A 21,221-nucleotide genomic window follows, 5' to 3' on the forward strand; every position below is an offset into this window, starting at 1 on the left:
AACTAATTTTACATAAGTAGTTTGAACAAGTAGCAAAATATTTTTGGAGTGTATTTTACCATTTATGCAGTGCTTTTTCTGTAACTTTCAGTAACAACAAAATACAGTTGAAGTCAGAATTATTAGCCCCCGTGTTTATTTTTTTTCCACAACTTTTGTTTAACGGAGAGAAGAATTTTTTCAACACATTTCTAAACATAATAGTTTTAATGACTCATTTCTAATAACTGATTTATTTTATATTTGCCATGATGACAGTAAATAATATTTGACTAGATATTTTTCAAGACACTTCTATAAAGCTTAAAGTGACATTTAAAGGCTTAACTAGGTTAATTAGGTTAACTAGGCAGGTTAGGGTAATTAGGCAAGTTATTGTAGAATGATGGTTTTTCTGTAGACTATCAAAAAATATAGCTTAAAGGGGCTAATCATTTTGACTTTAAAATGGTTTTTAAAAAATTAAAAACTGCTTTTATTCTAGCCGAAATAAAACAAATAAGACTTTCTCTAGAAGAAAAAAATATTATCAGACATACTGTGAAAATTTCCTTGCTCTCCTTTAAACATCTTTTGGGAAATATTTAACAAAGAAAAAAAAACTCAAAGGGGGGCTAATAATTCTGACTTCAACTAAATAATGTTGCTTTAATAAAAAAAAAAAAAAAATAGACATGCTTGCAGTTACTAAAGCCCTGTTTAAATGGGATTAAGATCTTATCCTCCACAAATACCACCACATCAGAATGAATAGTTAATTTCTTCATAAAATTATGTGCATATTTAAAAAAAAAAAGTAGCAGTATTCAATAATGCTAAAATGAATTATTATACAACAGTAATATAAATAGGGAAATTTAGAAGATAACAGCAGTTTTACTGTAAGTAGTTTGCTCTAGTCTGGTTGCTTTTTGATAACGTTACCAACTTCTTTTCTGTAATATTATTATTTGAAAAAAAAAGACTAAAACCAGCAAATGATCTACTGTTAAATGATGACAACTGACGGGCTATTTTACATTTTTATTAAATTATATTACATTGCAGTCAGAAAAAAAAGATACAAAAGCTGTCACCTTTATTTCAAGGTATACCTTTTAGGTATAATATGTACCTTTCAGGTACAACATGGGCCCTTTAGGTACTGTTATGAACCCTTATGAACCCTTTATGAACCCTTTAAGTACAAAAAAAAAAAAACTTTAAAAAGGTATCGCCCCATTGAGTACTTTTGTACCTTTATTTTTTTAAAGTCAGGACAAAATCACCAAAAAACAGAAGACAATTCAAACCTGCTTCACAGGCCATACTTTCTTATGTGCCTGTTTAACTTGCTTAGCACCATCATAAGTGGCAAACTTAATTCACAGAAATGTAAATTTGGCTTTTGTTTAATCCTCACTTTCATCTTTAAATGAAACAACAAAGGAACGAAGCAAGTTGCTTTAACTTGTGGTTTTATGTCAAAAAGAGTTGTATTTTTGTGCTATACTTATCAGGAAGGTGCAAGATGGGCAATTATCATTCTAAAGTAACTGCTTCAAGTTTCAGAGATTTAACATGCTCTAAAAAAGGCAACCAAATGTTAGAAAGTTTGATCCCTGTATCTCGAAGACTATTTTTTCTTCTTCTAATTGAACAAAAAATTTGGTGTCTTTAATCCATTGAGAGGTCAATAGATTTAACAGTTTTGTGGCTACAGTAATATAAAGGTCCTGCAACTCAGCCATAGCCCAAGAGGTAATCTGTGAACACCCTGCATTTGCACTTGAGGTTTGGGTCTGTCTGTGTTGACATGACACCCTCTAAATCAGCATAGCTCCTCTGAACACCTCACATAGAGTTCAATATAGTTAGTGGTCACTTGTCCTTTTGGGCCACTGCTGCATTGCTATTGAATTGTTTACATTAATTTTACATCCATTATAATGGATAGTATTGCACCTTCTGCTAATTTGTCACCAAGTTATCTAGCTGCTAAAGAGATTGGTTGGATTTTGTTAAAATTACTGAAATAAATTAAGTAGTTTGAAAGTGTCAGTAAAAGTGTGTTGAAAAGTAATGTTTTGCAAATTATACCATCATTTTTCAAGTAAAGTTGTTTATAAATGTAATCTAAAATGTACAAGTCTTGATTCTAAATGTCTTCTTTTAAAGGAATAGTCACTTCTATTCATTAAGGCTGCATTCAAAAAACTAAAAATGTTTGTGGTGAATTAGACCTCCCTCAAACAAAAAATCTTACTCGCAAAATTTGTCAGTGCACAAAATCAATCATGTAGCAAGATGTGTTGCATAGACTATGTTTAGGGCCTCAATTCCTCTGGTCTTAAACATTGGGAGTCTAGTTACTAAACGTGTACTACACTTGTACGTCTGCATGTGTTAGAGCTATACCAACTCTTGAGACAGACGCACGCACACACACACTCTGTAAACCAGGCGTGCCCGTTAAATATATGTATCCTTTGCGAAGGAGAAACTCATAAATCTTATTTAGGACCCCAGATATAGATATCCACTACTGCCCATTTATGGTATTTATGACATTAAAACTGAACTAAGGCCAATAATTAAGGTCATACTAACATGTGCCAGGAACAGGATATAGAATATAGTGTATTTGAATATGCTTCTAGGATAAAATGATGAATTTCCAAGCTTTTAAGAAGGTATCACTTGTCCAACGTTAAAAGGTGAAAAGGGACCACATGAAAGCTTGTAGTGTTCAGTTTCTGATAACAACTAGGACCATGAGACTAAGATTAACACATTTTGTTCTGCCAGTATATCCTGCCAAGATGTTGAGTCTGGTCCAGCTTGAAACACCTTGGATTTTATACACGTTATACAGTTAATATGGCAGCTCCATGAACAGAAATTGTGATTGTTTTTTGCTGAGCTGGCCACATTTTAGGGCCACAAATATAATACAGATAGCCTTACCATAAATATATATTTTAAAATCAGTGTTTAAAAATAAAGATAAACGGTAGTCATATACTGTCTTCTTGTAAATAATAATATATTTGTAAAAATTGACCTGATGAAAGTCAGTGCAGATTTAAGATCTAATTTGGATGACACAAAGATAGATTAGTTGGCATTACTGCCTAATAAATCTCCGGCTTTAAAAGCACAGACTATTTTTGGACACTGCAAAGGTCTGATGTTATGTATGAGGTCCACTGATTTGACTTCACAGCAGGGCAATTTGGATATTTTATTTCTGTCATTCTGTAAACAGAGGAAAGCAATGATGAGAGGGGAGGGGGAATGAAACCATCATCTCCTGGTATTTATTTTGTCAATGTTTAATCAATGGCTAAAGCCTGTGGCTGTGACTACTTCTAGAATAAACAAACCAGAGTCATAAATTTATTTCAGACTTTCATCAAGCCATGGGATCATCACCACAGCTTTATAACAGAGTTTATATCACAGGACTTGGTCAGATGTCTAGGATGCTTTCGCAGATTGTCACCTTCTATAACACAGCAGTCCAAATAATTGTTTTTAGGAGATCCCTTTACACAATCTTTATCAGAAATTTAGACTGGTCATATTTACACTGTATTTGAGTCCTTTTAGGCAGAGTTCGACAACAACAACAACAACAACAACAACAACAACAACAACAACAACAACAACAACAACAACAACAACAACAACAACAACAACAACAACAACAATTTAACCACTGTTTACTCAAGTAAAGATTTTTTTTTCTGTTAAACTCGTAGAAATTTTGAAGAATGTTGGAAAATGAAAGCTACTAAATGAAAGCCATGTAAGGCAGAAAAAATACTATGGAAGTCAATAGTTTGATTTTTTTTTGTTCTGTTAAACACAAAATAAAGATATTTTGAAAAATGTTTTGAGCAAAGCAACAAACTGCATACAGTATTTGCTAATTAAGCTGCCATGTTGTTTCTGCTGGGTGATAATCTCAAAACTCAAAGCTTTAATCTTCTACATCTTCAAACTGAAGTAAAGATTAAACTCTAACAAGTCTTTCTGTTAACTTTAAACACCTGAGATTACTTTTATTGTCAACATTTTCCTCTCTTCATTCAATCCCATGCAAAGCATGATGGGAACTACAAATCCCCTAACCAGGTAGTTGAACCAACACAATTGCTTCATGTTGTCCTAACACAAAATACTTAAGTGAACTTAATGGTTAAGTTGGATAAATTGGCGGTTCATTGGCGACCCCGGAATAATAAAGGGACTAAGCCGAGAAGAAAATCAATATTGTTTTATTTCGGCTAGAATAAAAGTAGTTATTAAGATAGTTTACAGAACAAACCATTGTTACACAATAACTTGCCTAATTACCCTAACCTGCCTACCTAATTAGCCTAGTTAAGCCTTTAAATGTCACTTTAAGCTGTATAAAAGTGTCTTGAAATTTAAATATTATTTACTGTCATCATGGCAAAGATAAAATAAATCAGTTATTAGAAATGAGTTATTAAAACTATTATGCTTAGAAGTGTGTTGAAAATTTTTTCTCTCCGTTAAACAGAATTTGGGGAAAAAATTAACAGGGGCGCTAATAATTCAGGGGTTATAATAATTCTGACTTCAACTGTACATGAACAAGACTCACATATCTAGGTTCATCTGTCATTTACATTAAAGCATTTAGCAGATGCTTTTATTCAAAGCGACTCAAACCTGTGAACACACCCAGTCAGGGGGCTGTCCAGGGAGAAATTGGCGGTTCAGTGTCTTGGATTTACCTTAGCTGTGATATTTAGGTATAGGGCACTGGATATTCACTCCCAACACCTGCAATTTCTGCTGGTGCTGGGACTCGAACCTACAATCTAACTTTCCATCTTAGGCCAGTGCTGCCTAAAAACATAACTGATAGTCTGCCAGCAGGTGGCTGGCTGGTTTATACAGCAAAGGTCGTGCTTTAACTAACCATCTTTTAAGTCATGACTGGGCCCACACGGAATCTGTGTGCGCAGAATTCGCAGATTTTTAGTCCATCATTGATTTTTACTTGTGTAAATGTGTGTAAATTTATATTTTTTCAGTTTTAAATTAATTTCAATATAATTTTTGACTAATATGAAAATGTTAGTATAATTTATTCACAATACAGTTTGTAAAGTAATATTTTAGTAGAGATATTAGAAGACTTGCTTTGTTTACCAAATAAAGTTAATGCCATTAGATTTGCAGTGTAAACATTAAATACCATTTAAAAGTATTACTTTTTAGTTCATATATTAAGGTTTTTAGTTATGATACTCCCAAAATGATTCTGCATAAATCTGTACATTTATTAACAAAATTCCATCTATTCCAAGATTCCATCTGGCCTTAGTCATGACCCATTACAGCCTGATGAATTTATGAGTGCAAGCATACATTGTTTTATTGAGTTTGCATTCAGCTGCCTAACATAACCGGCCCTTCAGCTCAAGTGTCTATTTGGAGCGAGATGCACGTTATGTTAATGTAATGCAGGAAGACGCTGTGGTCTGCGACTCATGAATCTGCGAGTGCAGATGTGTCTTTTAAAAAGCATGATGAATGATACAAATTAGCAATGTTCAAGTTAAGGGTGATATTTCAGCAACGATTCTGACTGTGATGAGGAGGTCGGTGTCAGTTGAAACAAATGGTTTTACAGATGAAAGATGAGCGATCTTAATGTGATGGGATGGAAATAGCATATCAGTCTGAGAGTAATGGGGGCGATGGAATTTACAAGAATACCAAAGAGGACACACTGTGGGCTTTTCAGTCTCTATGCAGTCCCACTCCACCATTATGTGCAAATGTCAGTGTCTAAGGCCCAACATACCACAAACTTTCCCACTGTGCTGTATCTTTCTATTTTAAGTTACACTGTAAAATATTTAATTACAAAAAGTTGACACAACAAATATTTTCAAGTTACTTTAACTTATTTTAATAATTAATCAGGTTTCAAACTATTTTTTAAGTTATATAGAGTTTATCTTAACATTTTTAGTCAGTTTGATTGATTTGATGACTAGAAAATTTTATTTGATTCAGCAAAAAATAAGTCAGCAATATTATAATAAAAATAAGCAAAATAAAATAAAAATTCTGCCATCACCCTTCACTTGTTCAATAGTCATTTAAGTTTATTTCTTCTGTTGAACGCAAAAGAAGATATTTAGAAAAATGCTGACACGGTGCAAACATTATATGATCAATTAGTTATGACAGCAGACATTGTAACTCATTAAACTTTAAAAAAAAAAGTTAATCATGTTCTAACTTAATTTTATAAGTTACACAAGCTGTTTTAAGTCAGTTTAACATAATATAAGTTCAATAGACTCATAAGGTTAATTTGATTCAGCTTAAAAATTTAAGGCAACCAGGATTTTTTTACTGGCACCCACTGACTTTCTGGCACCCACTGACTGGCACCCACTGACTTTCTATAGTATTTTTTCCTACTGTGGAAGTCAATGGTTACCATCAACTAGCAGTTTTCAAAACAGAAGAAACGCATGCATGTTTAAAACCATATGAGGGAGAATAAAAGATGATAAATGCTCATTAAAATATTTTTGGGTGAACTATCCCTTTAAATGTTGAAATGTGAAGCTTATTTAATATAACAAGCTCATAACCTGGTATTTAAAAATCTTTATTATTTTGCTGTAAGGTTTAAAACACAGGCTAAAGCACTCCATATAGGTAGTCAAAAACACTTACAACTTAAAATTACTTTTTAAATCAAATATTCTTGCCCTTTATTAATTAAAGCATGTTAATTAGCTTGTTCGGTGTAAAAAGCAATTAGTTGTCTATACTTAAAAATGTGAATTAACCCAGTTGCCTTAAAATTATTAAATTATAAAACTTTATTATTAATGAAGTGATAGTTTCCCCAAAAATAAACATTTACTCAACTTTCACTTGTTACAAGCCAATTTGAATTTCTTTATTCTGTTGAACACAAAATAAGCTATTTTGAAAAATGTTGGAAACCTTTGGGAACCATGGACTTGGTTCTATACTCAATGATTACGTTTCCAACATTTTTCAAAATATCTTCTTTTTTTCAACAGACAAGAAAAATCTTAAAGGTGAGAACATTTTCATTTTTAGATGAACTATCTCTTTGAATATACGTCAAAAAATGAACTCAACGTCTACTCTTTCATATGGCTAAATCTAACAGCACCAAGTTACAACGATTTACTCTTTATTTTTTTAAGCAAAATCAACTTGATGCTTTTAAGGCAATTGGTTAGTCACTCTTTTTTTAAAGTTTAGAAACTAATAACTAAAAGTGTATGCAGGATTGGAGTCAGTTTGTGTTGGTCTCTGTCCCAGACAGCAGTGGACAATTCATTGTTAGTGTGAGAAGAAGAGGATGTGAACCGGAGAGAGAACAACAAAATCCTTTCATCCACAGAATCGGTGGGTTACATCAACCAGTTCAGCCGGGGATGGAGGGGAACATACCAAAGCAACAATTAGTTCACAATCACAGTTCTTTTGGCAAATTGATGTTCAGAACTAGATATATTCACAGGTCAGTGCCAGTTCTTGTTCTGTCTCACTCAGTAAAAAGTGTGAGATCCTGTATGTGTAATGTGGTCTCTGAACCAGTGTTAATCTGGGTTGAGTGACGAGGGGTATCCAACATGAAGTAAGCAACAGTATCCTCTAGTCATGCGATTAAGAGAATGTAGTTGGGCCACAAATGCAAAGCGACGCAAGCAAGAACAGAAATCTTTTCATGTCTTCACATTGAGGCTTGGGTGGGTCAAGCGGGGCTTTACTGCTCCAATTACGTGACAGAATATTATTAATTTCCTTATCATCAGCCTTAAAGAGACTCATTCTTTACTTGTTTAAAACATTAATGAGTTTTTTTTATCTGCACACCTTTTGCTGCTTGTTCAAACTAGGTATTTAAAATGAGTCGAATCAACACAATTCTTAAGTTTTTTGGCAACAACTTAATTGTTTTATATTCAATCCACTTAAATTTGTAAAAACTATTAAGTTAACTTATATTAAATTTGAATTTAAATTAAATTTGTTTTGGATCAACAGGAAAGAATTGTGTGGAACCCAGTATTATTTTTTACATTGTGTTAAACAAAAAAGGAGGTATTTTGAAAAATGTTGGAATCCTCTAACCTCTGAACTCTATAATATTTGTTATTTATTCCTACTGTGGAAGTCAACGGATACAGGTTTTTAGCTTTCATCTAAATATTTTCATATGTGTTTAACAGAATAAAACTCTTAAGGGAGAGTAAATAGTGTGTAAATCTACATGTTTGGGTGAACTATCCCTTTAATTGAACAGGTTTGAAATATATTAAAACACAGATGACTTAGGCATTATATTTCAGGCTTGCCTATAAGCTGATGTTGGTTAAAAGGGTTAAGAGTGCATTTTCTACATGATAATGCATAGCAAACTGCAGACACAACAGGTGCCATTCACAGCTGGCAGCCAAAACCAACCACTTGAGCTTCTTTTCATGCGAGTTGCTCCATTATAAATGAATACAACATGGATTATATAATTAGACTATTGCTATCAAGGGAAACTGACTCACACAAAAGGAATGAAACCAGACATGAGCCTGTGATTATAAATGCCTTATAATACACACTTATAATAACAGTACATTCAAATATTAAATCAGAGCATTTCATCTGATATATTATGGCATGGTAAAAATTTTTTTATAATTTATTTAACAAAAAGTTACGGCAGAGGATTATGCGCTAATTTGGTTGTCATCCAGATAAAATATTTAAAATTCATAAAAACAAGAGACACATACCTGAGAAACACTGGATAAAACATTATGACTTGTTTCATATCTTTTATCTTGAATAGAAGTTTAAGTTTTACTGTACTGCAATAGTTTACTATTTAATCTTTACAGTGCTTACACTGAAAACCACTCAACACCACTCAACAATAACATTTCGGACAAGACATAAAAAACAGGCACATGAGCAAGATACAAACCACAACAAATCACACATTCAGACAATATAGTAAATTAAACAGCATTCAAGGGACGACAAACACAAATGACACATTTTTGACACTAAAACTTTGAATCTTGTACAGCTCCTAATCCAGATTTAGATGACACTTTAAAAACACATTTCCACTTACCTATTTGTGGCATTCGGTTGGGGAAAGATAGCCATGCTATTGGCCTGTTTGCTGACATTGCTTCTTGTGATGGCATTTTTTGCGCTGTCTTGGGAATTAATATTCTTATTGCTCTTTATCATGTCTTCTGTCCCCCCAAAAAATCTGATTGAAGGGCAAATGTGCTCTTGTAGCACTCACACCCTTAAAGAGAGAGAAAAAATCCACCAATAAACAAATTCACAGCAACACAAAGTCTGAGATGCTTATGAAAAGAGTGAAGTTCATAGTTGGAGATCACTGATGAGATATCAACACATGATGGGATGTTGGATGTGGTGTATGGTCTAGGAATTGTTGTTAATCATTACCTGGAGCTGAAAACAGATTATTATTTAAAATAATCTGTTGAAAAAAAATGCTAGACGTCACAAAAAGGAATAAAAGTTGTCCAAACGATGATACAAGAGCGAAGTTCCTCATTTGATTTACATTGTAGACCTTTTTCTTTCCTTATCAGCTAAATTAGTAAAAAATGTTACACTTTCATTTGCTACACCTGTATATAAAAAAGAAACAGTCAAAACAAAGAACTTAATATCCGCTTCTCCATCCTAGATGTCTTCGCTGACAGCTATTGATGATCAGGCTGGGATTGCGAAGAGTGTCCTGGGATTTCAATCCACATGGCTTCTGCCAGCCAGATCTGTCAGCTGGTGTAGCTGGGCCAAAGTGTCACATGCCGGACGGGACGCTTGTAGGGAGGGGAGAGAAGAGTGATTTGGAGGGAGAGAGACAGAGAGAGAGAGGTAGGTATGACATCCCCCTCTCTTCTTGCTTGGTAGCAAAGGGTAATTTAAAGAGGCATTCCTTCCTTCAATATCCTATGGCTACTTTTACATCTCCTGCTGCCCACATTCCTCTTCATCTCCCTCTCACACACAAAGCTGACTGCTGACCCCATGTGTTGACTGATTCCTTTGCAAGTTTTTATTTGATAAATCAATATACAGTACTTTCCATGTGTCATATATTTGAACTATTTAAAGTCCCATTATGTAAGATTTTTCTTTAAAATATCCCAAAAACTAAACAAAACACTAAAATGGTGTTGTATATTTTGCTGACTCGTGTACAAACATTATCCCAAATGTTTCAAAGAATGTTCAAGTTCAGAGAAAAACTATTTAGCAGTTGCATGGACTGTGTCCTGTATGGCCATAATGGAAATATAAGTTTATGTAATCTAGTTTCAAATGAACAGTGATTTATATATCTGAATCTTATATTCTTTGGGTTTTGGAATTGTCATTCCGTTCAATATCTAGCCGTCCAAGTGCGAGAGACATTAAACCTTTTGCCATCCTGAGCATTGGCAGACCTCAAAGTAATGCAAACAGGGTTTCAATGACTGTGCCTTATGTCTTTGTGGACCCATACAGGCCGAGGAAACTCTTTTGTTGAGAATTGGAAGGATGAAACTTCAGTGTCTTGCACATTTGCATTTGCATGACTTGTTTAGCTACCTCTACCTTAACACTACCCCCTCCTTTCAAACTATTTTGACTCTTATAGGCTTCTTGAAGATAACTTTTTGACTGAAGAACAACCAATAATAAACAATAACCTATTCTTAATAAAGAATTCTCCTGGCTTGGGTTCTGAAATTTACTACACCATGCTATTGATGTTAAACACCCTCAATTTCCAGTTTGGTTTTATAGTAAACAGAGAAAAATCAAAAATGCTTTAATATGTTGTGCTTTTTATTAGACTGCAGCATTATAACAGAAATGCACAGTAGGGTTGTCATGATACCAATAATTCATCTTACGATACTACACCAGCTGAAGTATCATGATACCAAGTAGTATTGCGATACTGTAATTTATAACTCAAATTATAAAGAAAAGTTGAGTTTGAGAAACAATATATTTTACATGCTATAATAGGTCTTGAATTTAATTCATATTTCCCTTATTGTTGAAAAAAGTATTAATTGCACGTCACTTCACCTAAAATTAGTTCTTTTTGTTTATTTTGTAGATAACTGACCTACAAAATGTACGGTTTTATGTTGCGTCAAGATTTATTTGACTTCTACACTTAAGGACATACACATATCAAGTCTCACAATGAAGTTTCTGTGCTTACCTGCTTACTTGTTGATGCTGTAAAAGGAACCTAACTGAAAGTAGTCACACAAACCTTTTACCAGAAGCTTATCGTTGCCTGGAAATCGCTAACTGTGCATATACCCCATTGTCAGTCTTGGCATTGAAAAAGGTTTAAATGACATGACAAATTATCGTATAAGATTTGTAATTGCACAATCTACTACACTCATACAGATTCATGCCCAGTCAGCTGTGTTGGAGCCTCCTTGAATTCTCTTAATCAGATCCGGTATGCGTGCTCATCCTCACTCAAACACAGCTGTCACCGAGGGCTCAAGAGATGGACTTTCCTAATCACTGTGTCCTGTGTGAGCAACAGGTTCTACTGCACCTCTGCCCTTCCGAACACTGCTGCTAAATCCTTCCCTGCTGGCCCAAACATCAATTATCACACTCCTGCTGAGCCTGGAAATAAAAGCAAAGTGCTGCTAAAGGGATTCACTTACTCTTTTTACTCCTATACTGTGTAATGTTAATGTTAAAGCAGGAAAAAGTCAGATCAAAGAGTTGTACTTCACTATACCAGTAAGCAATGTTTCTGAACTCCCACAAATGCTCCAATTCTGGTTCAGATTTCTTTTTCTTAGAATTGTAACAATCCTAATATATTAAATTTCTGTCCAAGACATGACCAAGGGGGCCAAGCCTGGATAAACTGTGTTAATAGTGTGTTGTTAGTAGTCTAGTTTTTAATCTGGGTGTTCAGAAAACAGTATGTTGCTAACGTCAACCTGGTTTCACCAAGTAGGACATGATCATGCCATGGATTAACACCCATGTTGATCTTGGAACAGCATTCCAATCAGCCAATCAGAGTTAAGGGATACGTTTACTGTTTATGTTAAGTTTAGGCTTACGGTTAGGTTTATGCACTTCTACATGATTGGCTATAATTCCCCTCTGATTTTGGGAATAATGTACAGTTATGGTTGGGTTTAGGGGTAGGGAATTAGTATGGATTACATTTTCGGACAAAAATTATGTTCCAGGATCAACATAGATGTTAAAATCACATCATTCATTATCATATGTTTTTGGACTTGTGGGTGACACCAGAGCACCCTGAGGAAGCCCACACTAAAACGGGAAGAACATGCAGACTCCACACAGAAATGCCAACTGACCCAGCCGGGGCTCGAATCAGTGACCTTCTTGCTGTGAGGCGATTGTGCTACCCGCTGCACCACCATGCTGCCCCTAAAATCACATTGTACTTGGCAAAATCATGATGTGCATGTTGCTAAGGAGTTGTAGATGACAAGGCTTTACAACAGAGGCAGATTTTTAAAAATTGAGTATCCAAGGCACAAGCTGTAAAGGCTCCACCCACTTATGCAAAGGAGTTAGGAAGCAGCAGCTCATTTGCATTTAAAGAGACACACAGAAAGGCAGTTATTTTAGCTTCTGTCTAAAAGTGTTGTTTATAGCATGAAATACTAATGATTTTTGGGGTATTTTGAGTTAAAATTTAAGAGTTATATTCTTATTTTGATTTTAATTATTTTTTTTATGAGATTGTCACAGTGTAGAACTAAGAAAAGACATTGTGACATTTACATATTACACTCATACATAAAATGCATACACTTCTAAACATGGTCTGATTGCCAGCAAACAAAATGTATGCACAGAGATTTGTAGTGTTATCAGTGTATTGTGCTTGAGTGTGTTGCATGTGATGTGAATTATTGTCACGGTCAGTATTAACACCTGTTTATGTAAACATCTCAATTCAAAACCATGTCAAACAAGAGCCCATATCATCTTCCCGTACACACTGAAATAACCACAGACGCATGTTCTTTAAACATCATTTATTAACAAAACATAGAATGATACACACTTACTGGTTTCCATTCCTCAACATCAAACCTGTTCAGACCTTAAACAAAGACATTTATACACTTTTCTCGCCTTCACTTCAGTGTGGCCATTTTGGATGACATCGTCAGGGTCACGACCCCCTGGTCGGTTATAAAAATCACTGTTCTGTTGTTTATATTTGTATTGGTTGTTGTTGTGTTGCATTTTGAGTTATGTATATTTATTTACTTGTATATATATTTTTGTCTACATGTTGCCCTATACACTGTAGAATGGTATAACCCATGGGCGGGGCCAATGAGGTAAAATGGCCCCAAACCTTCACTCTGGGTGGGTAGTTGTAGGAGTAGGTTGCATTGTGTTATTGGCAGATTTTGTTCAAACATTTTTCTTCATTTAATAATAATAATAATTATGCATTTTATTTATAATGCACTTTTCCAAAACCCAAAGTGAAATAACAACAGAGAAATCAAACATGTAATAAAATACAAGCATGAAAAAAATCAAAATACAAACACATTCATTCATTCATTTTCTTGTCGGCTTAGTCTCTTTATGAATCTGGGGTCGCCACAGGGGAATGAACTGCCAACTTATCCAGCATGTTTTTCCACAGCGGATGTAAAATACAAACACATTAGAATAATCAAAAAATCTATAAATACAGTCTTAAAAAGATGAGTTTTTCACATCCTCTTAAAGCTAGCTTATGTGGAAGCATTTCTTACAGAATAAGGGAGAGCATTTCATAACCTGGGGGTATTTAGCTGAACAAGCCTGTAAATACTTTATAAGTATTGTATAGTGTAAGTTTCTTTAGTGTTATTTTGTCACTTTCACCTTTTTGCTGGATTTGTTTCTTCACTTTGAGCCAAATAAAATCACTCTTCACTTTCATCAGCGGCTTATGACACTTTTTGCCTCCCATCTGCCCGGTCAATCGTAACAGAGATATTTATGATTTTCTACTAAGTTCAGAAAAGACTCCTTCATTAATGTAATTAAAAATTTTAAGTAATAATTTTTGTATGATTTTTTTGTGTGCATTTATATGTACAATAAATGTATTTTCAGTGAATGCATTTTTTATAGCTTCCTAACAGTTGACCCAGAATTAAAGTCACAAAACCATTGTCTTTAAATAACCTGCTTGATAAATGAGATGGAATGCAAGTTACGTAGATATTAATTTAGGATGAACAATGTGTCCTGCATACATTGCTGAAATGAAAACTAATACATATTTAGATTGGGACACCCATCCCAAAATGATGACCAACGAAAAAAATAGCATAAAATATTGATGATGATAGATGTGGCAGTCCTAAAATTATCAGCAAGGTCAAAAGTATAAAAGCTGACACAACGCCTGGGACAGTAACATAGGAAATGCTAACTAAATAATAACTAGCATTTACAAACAACAATAACATTTGCATTATTCTCAGTACATTGCACTTTTGTTGTTTACCACTTTAAATGTTTGGTTTTATTGTTTATTGATTGGAAAAACTAACTTTTATTGTGTGATAGTTGGAAAAATAAGTCCAAATATGTCATTGTCCATGTCATTATGCTTAAAGCTATTCCTAGAATGGTTTTTACTACATTTTTATGTTTATGAAAATAATTGTTTTTATTACGATAAAAATTTTGTTTATAAAACTCTATTTATCTTAAAAAAAAACATTAGATAGCATTTCATATTGTTTATTAACGGTTACAAAGATATTCAAAACTAGATCTTTTAAAACAATATTGCACTTATTAAAATCAACTCCAGGCAATATGTAATGCAATATAATCATAATGTGAATGACATACTGGTGTATGACAAAAGGTCTTTGAGAGTGTTTGAACTAAATATAAAACATAATCATGGGCTATGCAGAAGGATGGACTCTATTATTGTCACCTGGTAATGTCCTTGCCTAGTTCTGCCACCACAGACAAGCTTAGCACCTTGTTCTAGGAAGGTTAGATTCTGGTTATGATAACCTTTCTGATATGATGGGATTAATTTAAGTACAACACACTACTGTTGCGAGACGCTTCATAGACAACAGAATAGATATTTTAAGTAGCTTGTGAATTATGTTTTGCTAAGAAATCACAGATTAGTGTAGTGGTAGTATATGGTAAAAATACAAATGAGATGAAATGCATTGCATCACTGAGAGATTATTATATCTTTAGGCAAATTCTTTAGATTTTGTTGATTTATCTCCTCTATTCAAATTAGAACTGTAGCAACCTGAGAACTTTTAGGGCTTTGACTGCAAAGGTCATCACATGCTTTGTATAATTCATATTGATTCATTTATTAATATCTTTTGGAAGTGATCATTGCTAAATGTTTTTCCTACATCTTTTGCTAAGGCTGCTTGAATAAAGTGTGTAAAACACACACAGTAAAGCCATTCTGCCTACAAAATCTGTTATTTACAGATTAATAGTATATGTGTATTGTCTACACCTACATATCCTGTTACATATATACATTACATTGAAAAACTATACAGTTTGCATGGTTCATTATGCAAAAAAAGCATTCTGTGAGCCATAATGTATGTATGATATTTCATTATCTGTATTCTACTATAGTAAAATCACCACCTGCAGTGCAGTAATGATGTTAAACAGGCAAAGTTTTTCTTAATTTTCATAAATAGTCACAAATGCATTTAAAAAAAATTGATGTTTAAAATTGATGGAAAATACATTTACCAAGTTTTCCTTCAAACAAGTGAATAGTATAGTATAATAATATATACATACATACATTGGATATACAATTGAAGTCCGATTTATTAGCCCACTTCGAATTCTTTCCTCTTTTTAAATTTTTTTTCCATATGATGTTTAATAGAGCAAGGAAATTTTCACAGTATGTTTGATAATGTTTTTTCTTCTGGAGAAAGTCTTATTTGTTTTATTTTGGCTAGAATACAATCAGTTTTTAATTTTTTAAACACCATTTTAGGGACAAAATTATTAGCCCCTTTAAGCTATATATTTTTTTCGATAGTCTACAGAACAAACCACTGTTATACAATAACTTACCTAATTACCCTAACCTGCCTAGTTAACCTAATTAACCTAGTTAAGCCTTTAAATGTCACTTTAAGCTGTATAGAAGTGTCTTGAAAAATAGCTTGTAATAATTTACTTACAGTCATCATGACAAAGATAAAATAAATCCATTATTAGAAATGAGTTATTAAAACTATTATGTTGAGAAATGTGTTGAAATAATCTTCTGTTTGTTAAACAGAAATTAGGGTAAAAATAAACAAGCGGTCTAATAATTCAGTGGGGCTAATAATTCTGACTTCAACTGTATAAACACACACACACACACACACACACACACACACACACACACACACACACACACACAAATTTACTATATAAGCAGCATATACAATGAGGGAAACAAGTATTGCACACGTCACCATTTTTCTCACACTATAAAAACATTGAGTTATTTATTTGACCCAGTGGTTGAGTTAAACATATTTGGTGCTTTGTTGGGTTATTTTTAACCTTTATTAGGTTATTTATTAATAACTCAACCAGTGAGTTAAATATTTGGTGCTTTGTTGAGTTATTTTCAACCTTTATGAGGTTATTTATTTAATAACTCAACCAGTTGAGTTAAATATTTGGTGCTTTGTTGAGTTATTTTTAACCTTTATTGGGTTATTTATTTAATAACTCAACCAGTTGAGTTAAATATTTGGTGCTTTGTTGAGTTATTTTTAACCTTTATTGGGTTATTTATTTAATAACTCAACCAGTTGAGTTAAATATTTGTTGCTTTGTTGAGTTATTTTTAACCTTTATTGGGTTATTTATTTAATTACTCAACCAGTTGAGTTAAATATTTGGTGCTTTGTTGAGTTATTTTCAACCTTTATGAGGTTATTTATTTAATAGCTCAACCAGTTGAGTTAAATATTTGGTGCTTTGTTGAGTTATTTTTAACCTTTATTGGGTTATTTATTTAATAACTCAACCAGTTGAGTTAAATATTTGGTGCTTTGTTGAGTTATTTTTAACCTTTATTGGGTTATTTATTTAATAACTCAACCAGTTAGGTTAAAGATTTGAATTTCAACAGTCAACTGATTTAACTGACGCAAAACAGCTGTATTATGCATGTGTGATGTTGTTTTTGCGTTATGAAGTTTATTTAAGCTATAACGCAATAATATTGTTGTTATTTTATTTATTAAATTACCTCTCTGTGTCGTGTTTTTTATGTCCCTTTCACCATCCAAGATCATCTTTTAGAAGCGTTTGGATGTGGTTAAAATGTATTGTGCATTGTGGACATTGAGTGAAGCCTGCCACAGCTGCTGGACAGTCTCTACAGCACACAGAGCTCCATATTCTGCTCCATCAACACATGAGTTCTGCTTGCACAGTTTATAACTGTCTGTACTTTGTTCTGTTACTTCATTGTTTGTGATTCTCAATTTATTTTAACAAAAGTGTCTGAAACTAAAATGAAATAGAAATAAAGCATTTTCAATATTTTTAAAAATGCATGTTATTTATTTACCAAGCCATATTTACATAAATTAATAGTAGTACTAGTAATAGTAGCAATATTAATACCCGAATGGAAAAAAAAAACATTTAGTCAAAATAAAACAATGCATTGGGTTAAAATAACCCATAGTTGGGAAGATGCTATAATAACCTATTGTCGGGTTATATGTTGGGGTATTTTAACCCAACTATTTTAACAGTGCAGAAAACATATTTCTAAAGGTGCCGTTGACTTCAAATTTTCACCAGATGTTGATAACAACCAATGGAGTTCATATATGCAAAGAAAACAAATCTAATTAGTTTACAAATGAAGTTATGCGTAATAAAATAAAATTACATAAGGAAAAAGTATTGAACACATGAAGAAATGGAGGTGTAAAAAGGCAGTGAAAGCCCAGACAGCAGCTAAAATCTCTCAGTAGTTAATACAGCAACCCTCTGCCCTTTGTTATTGTAAAGGAATATTAGCTGCTTCAATCCAACATCTTCATTAGCAGGATGATGAAGATGAAATTAGAGTGGACATTTAGCAAGATAATGACAGCCATGGAAATTCTCTAATGCCATCAGAGAAAGAAAATCAAGCTGTAGAATGGCCCAGCCAATCACCTGACTTGAATCCAATAGAAAATACAAATGAAATATCAGATTTGTTGGAGGAGACCCACAGAACCATCACGATTTTTACAATCTGTTAAAATCTGTGGAAGATCTCACACCTGAGCATTTCATATGACTTTATTCTCCATATGAGCATAATTCATTTGTGTGCAGTTATGGAAAAAAGAAATGCAAATGCTCAGTTAATAAAATAAAAATATAAGAAATATGAATTGTTCAGATGTACATATAAAAGTATATGCAATGATCACTACACTGTGTTGTTATCTATTCAGTGATGGAGGTTTTCATCACTAGTGCAATTCACTTCATTGGACTTCTTCTTCGTTTTCTGATATGCTGTCTCTGTAAAAACAAAGGAAAAGAATATTATTGTAATTCACTTCAAATCTATTGACGTGTCAGAATCTATATTGGATCGGAAATAACTAGGTATCAAATGTAAGGCAGCTGTTTAAAAAACACAAGTGGGCGTTCATTTATGTAAAATTTGAATATGTTCAATTCAGGCATAAAACTGCATCAAATCTCAAAGTTGCCTGAAAAACATAGATGGCCACAAACCTTGTCTGTGTGAGAAATGCAAGGTAGTTCTTCTGGTCAGGCAACACCAGGTTAGTCAGACACTTTTGACTTGGTATTGTATGCTTAAACTGTGAGTGTGAAAGTAATTAATTGTCATTATTGTGAATTTAGTTGCATTTTATTTCACAGTCCTCATAAATAACATAATCTTATTGTTGTAATTACAATAATTGGGCACTAATCTATCTCTGTTATCTTGCTGTCAATATAGAGGCCTATACACACACTGTAAAAGATGATTAGTTTTACTTTAAAAGGCGAGTAAACCTATTTTACCTGAGAACTGCTGACAACCTAATTTTTATAATTATGCACATTTCATTTACTTAATAATTTTAAAGCAAAGGGTTTGCTTACTTTTCTAAGTAAAGTCATGTAAGAAAAAAATGACGAGGGCGTAGAAGATCTCATTGAAGATGTTTATTTAGCACAGCAGCACATGGCAGTACATTGGGTTCAGTGGAGTCAGAATGAATTGAGATGATTCTCCATGCAGACATTTTTTACAGTTTCTTCCCGTTTGATCATGTTAAGGTTTCTCTTTGAATTTTGATTAAGAACAATCCCAGACCTTTTGGTAGACTCACTCAACATGGTTTCTCCTTGAATGTAAATTAGGCAAAACCATAAGGTGATAGACATCCGTTCCCAGATCTTTGATGGACTTATGAGTGAGAACAATCACTGTTTAAAATAGATAAGGTTTAAAGAATCCGGTCTAAAATAGAGGTGTGTTAAAGCACATTGTTGGCGTGTTGCTATTATGATGAACTGAAAAAGACAGCACCATTGACCAACTAAAACCTAATCTAAAGTCAAGCGCAGAGTGCATTAGTAATGCGTCTATGTGGGTTCAAATGCTTACACATTGCTTTATACATAAATGATGTACAGCCACACACAAACATCTTTATGAAAAAAATAAAGGATTTAAATATTTAAAACATATATTTTCTACTTATATGCAAAAACCTCCATGCCTCCATTATTTGTGAGGGCTTTTTCAGTTTATTCATGACAACTTGCATTTGTATAATGTTGTTATTATTATTAGCAGTATTGTTTATTATATGCATATTTATAATTGTTTTAATAAAAACAAGTTTAGATTTGTCCATCTGTCAGGTTTTGGAGACATATGTATCACCATATGGGGCATAAGAATAGGACGAGTGTTTGGATATAACTCAGTTTTTTGACCACACTTCATTATTATTGTTTGTTTGCCAGAAATTAGAACTGAATTTAGAAATAGTTTTGAAACAAATCTTTGGGCTTAACAAATTAAATTAAAGATATAGACTAAATAAAGATATAGACTAAATAAAGATATGGACTATGTCTTCAGTGGAGTGCGTACAACACCGTTACCTTACTTCATTAAAGTAAAGGAATAAAGTTTAAGTAAAAGTAAAGCGAAGAGAAAGTGGCCTGAACAAAAGTCAACCCAGGCTCATTCTGGAAATGTAGCCCCACGGACGTTTCTGGAGACCGCAAAATACTTCCCGGGAGGTTCGTATTTGTGTAGTTTTTGTTTTCACGAATCCGCTGTGTGTGCTTTTTTGCATCTCGAATGCCTCTCGCGAGCGGGTGTCGTTTGCACTCGCACTGTTCTCTCGTAAAGCCGCTGTCGAGCGACTGTCTGTCCGACTGACTGACTGAATGACTGTATGATTGACTGGGTGGCCGGCCAATCGGCCGACCCATCCTTCTTCTCCTCCTCCTTCCCTAAACCCAAGCGACGATTTCCAAAAGCCGTCCAGAAAAAGAAAAGCCCTCGTCTGAACTGTGTTTTCGGATTTCACCACATCCTCGCCATGTTATGAACTTGTTCGCTTTATTTTTTGGATTTCTTTTTTGTCTTACCTGATTTCTAGAACCGCTCTTCCTCGGACTCGAACTCGGTCGTCGTCTTTGCGGTCGGCTCCCCTCCGGGTCTCCACTCCGCCGACCTACATGACAAGCTAACTGGCTACGTTTCCAGAATGAGCTTGGGTTGAAAAAAAGTGTAAAGAGGTCGAATGGAGGAGGTTTGTTCTTTATTCTCTCGCTAGTGAAGCATCCAGTTTTTCCACCTACAAAGTCCACCATGTAAACAGCTAATGTGCCGTGGCGTGACGCAACTGACTCTTAAAGGGAATGTGAGACAAATCTCTGATTGGTTTAATGCACGTTATGCTAAAAACACCCATAACTCATTAAGAAAATAAGCACAACTCTGTTAGACCAGCCTGATCTCACAAGGAAACATAAGTATTTTACGTTTTGTCAGTTTAGTGGCTAATTCGTATGAATTCAAATGAGTTCAGTTG

General features: G+C 33.8%; 2 protein-coding genes across 5 annotated transcripts in view; one reads left to right on the forward strand and one right to left on the reverse strand.

Moving 5' to 3' along the window:
• znf638 (zinc finger protein 638) overlaps positions 1–9,873 on the reverse strand; it is a 31,419-nt gene extending 21,546 nt beyond the window's left edge. For all 4 annotated transcript variants that reach the window (XM_087260793.1, XM_087260792.1, XM_087260807.1 and 1 more), the window contains exons 1-2: positions 9,511–9,873; positions 9,161–9,343 (exon numbers count right to left, since the gene is read on the reverse strand). In XM_087260793.1, coding sequence (XP_087116919.1) covers positions 9,161–9,282 — 122 coding nt within the window. In that variant the 5' untranslated portion in view covers positions 9,283–9,343; positions 9,511–9,873. The remainder of the gene's footprint in view (positions 1–9,160; positions 9,344–9,510) is intronic.
• LOC141375336 (uncharacterized) overlaps positions 9,758–21,221 on the forward strand; it is a 68,951-nt gene continuing 57,487 nt past the window's right edge. Inside the window, exon 1 of the mRNA XM_087260874.1 lies at positions 9,758–9,948. Coding sequence (XP_087117000.1) covers positions 9,780–9,948 — 169 coding nt within the window. The 5' untranslated portion in view covers positions 9,758–9,779. The remainder of the gene's footprint in view (positions 9,949–21,221) is intronic.

Source organism: Danio rerio, chromosome 7 (assembly GCF_052040795.2).
Source record: "Danio rerio strain M-AB ecotype USA chromosome 7, GRCz13ab, whole genome shotgun sequence".
In the NCBI taxonomy this organism is placed as follows: domain Eukaryota; kingdom Metazoa; phylum Chordata; class Actinopteri; order Cypriniformes; family Danionidae; genus Danio; species Danio rerio.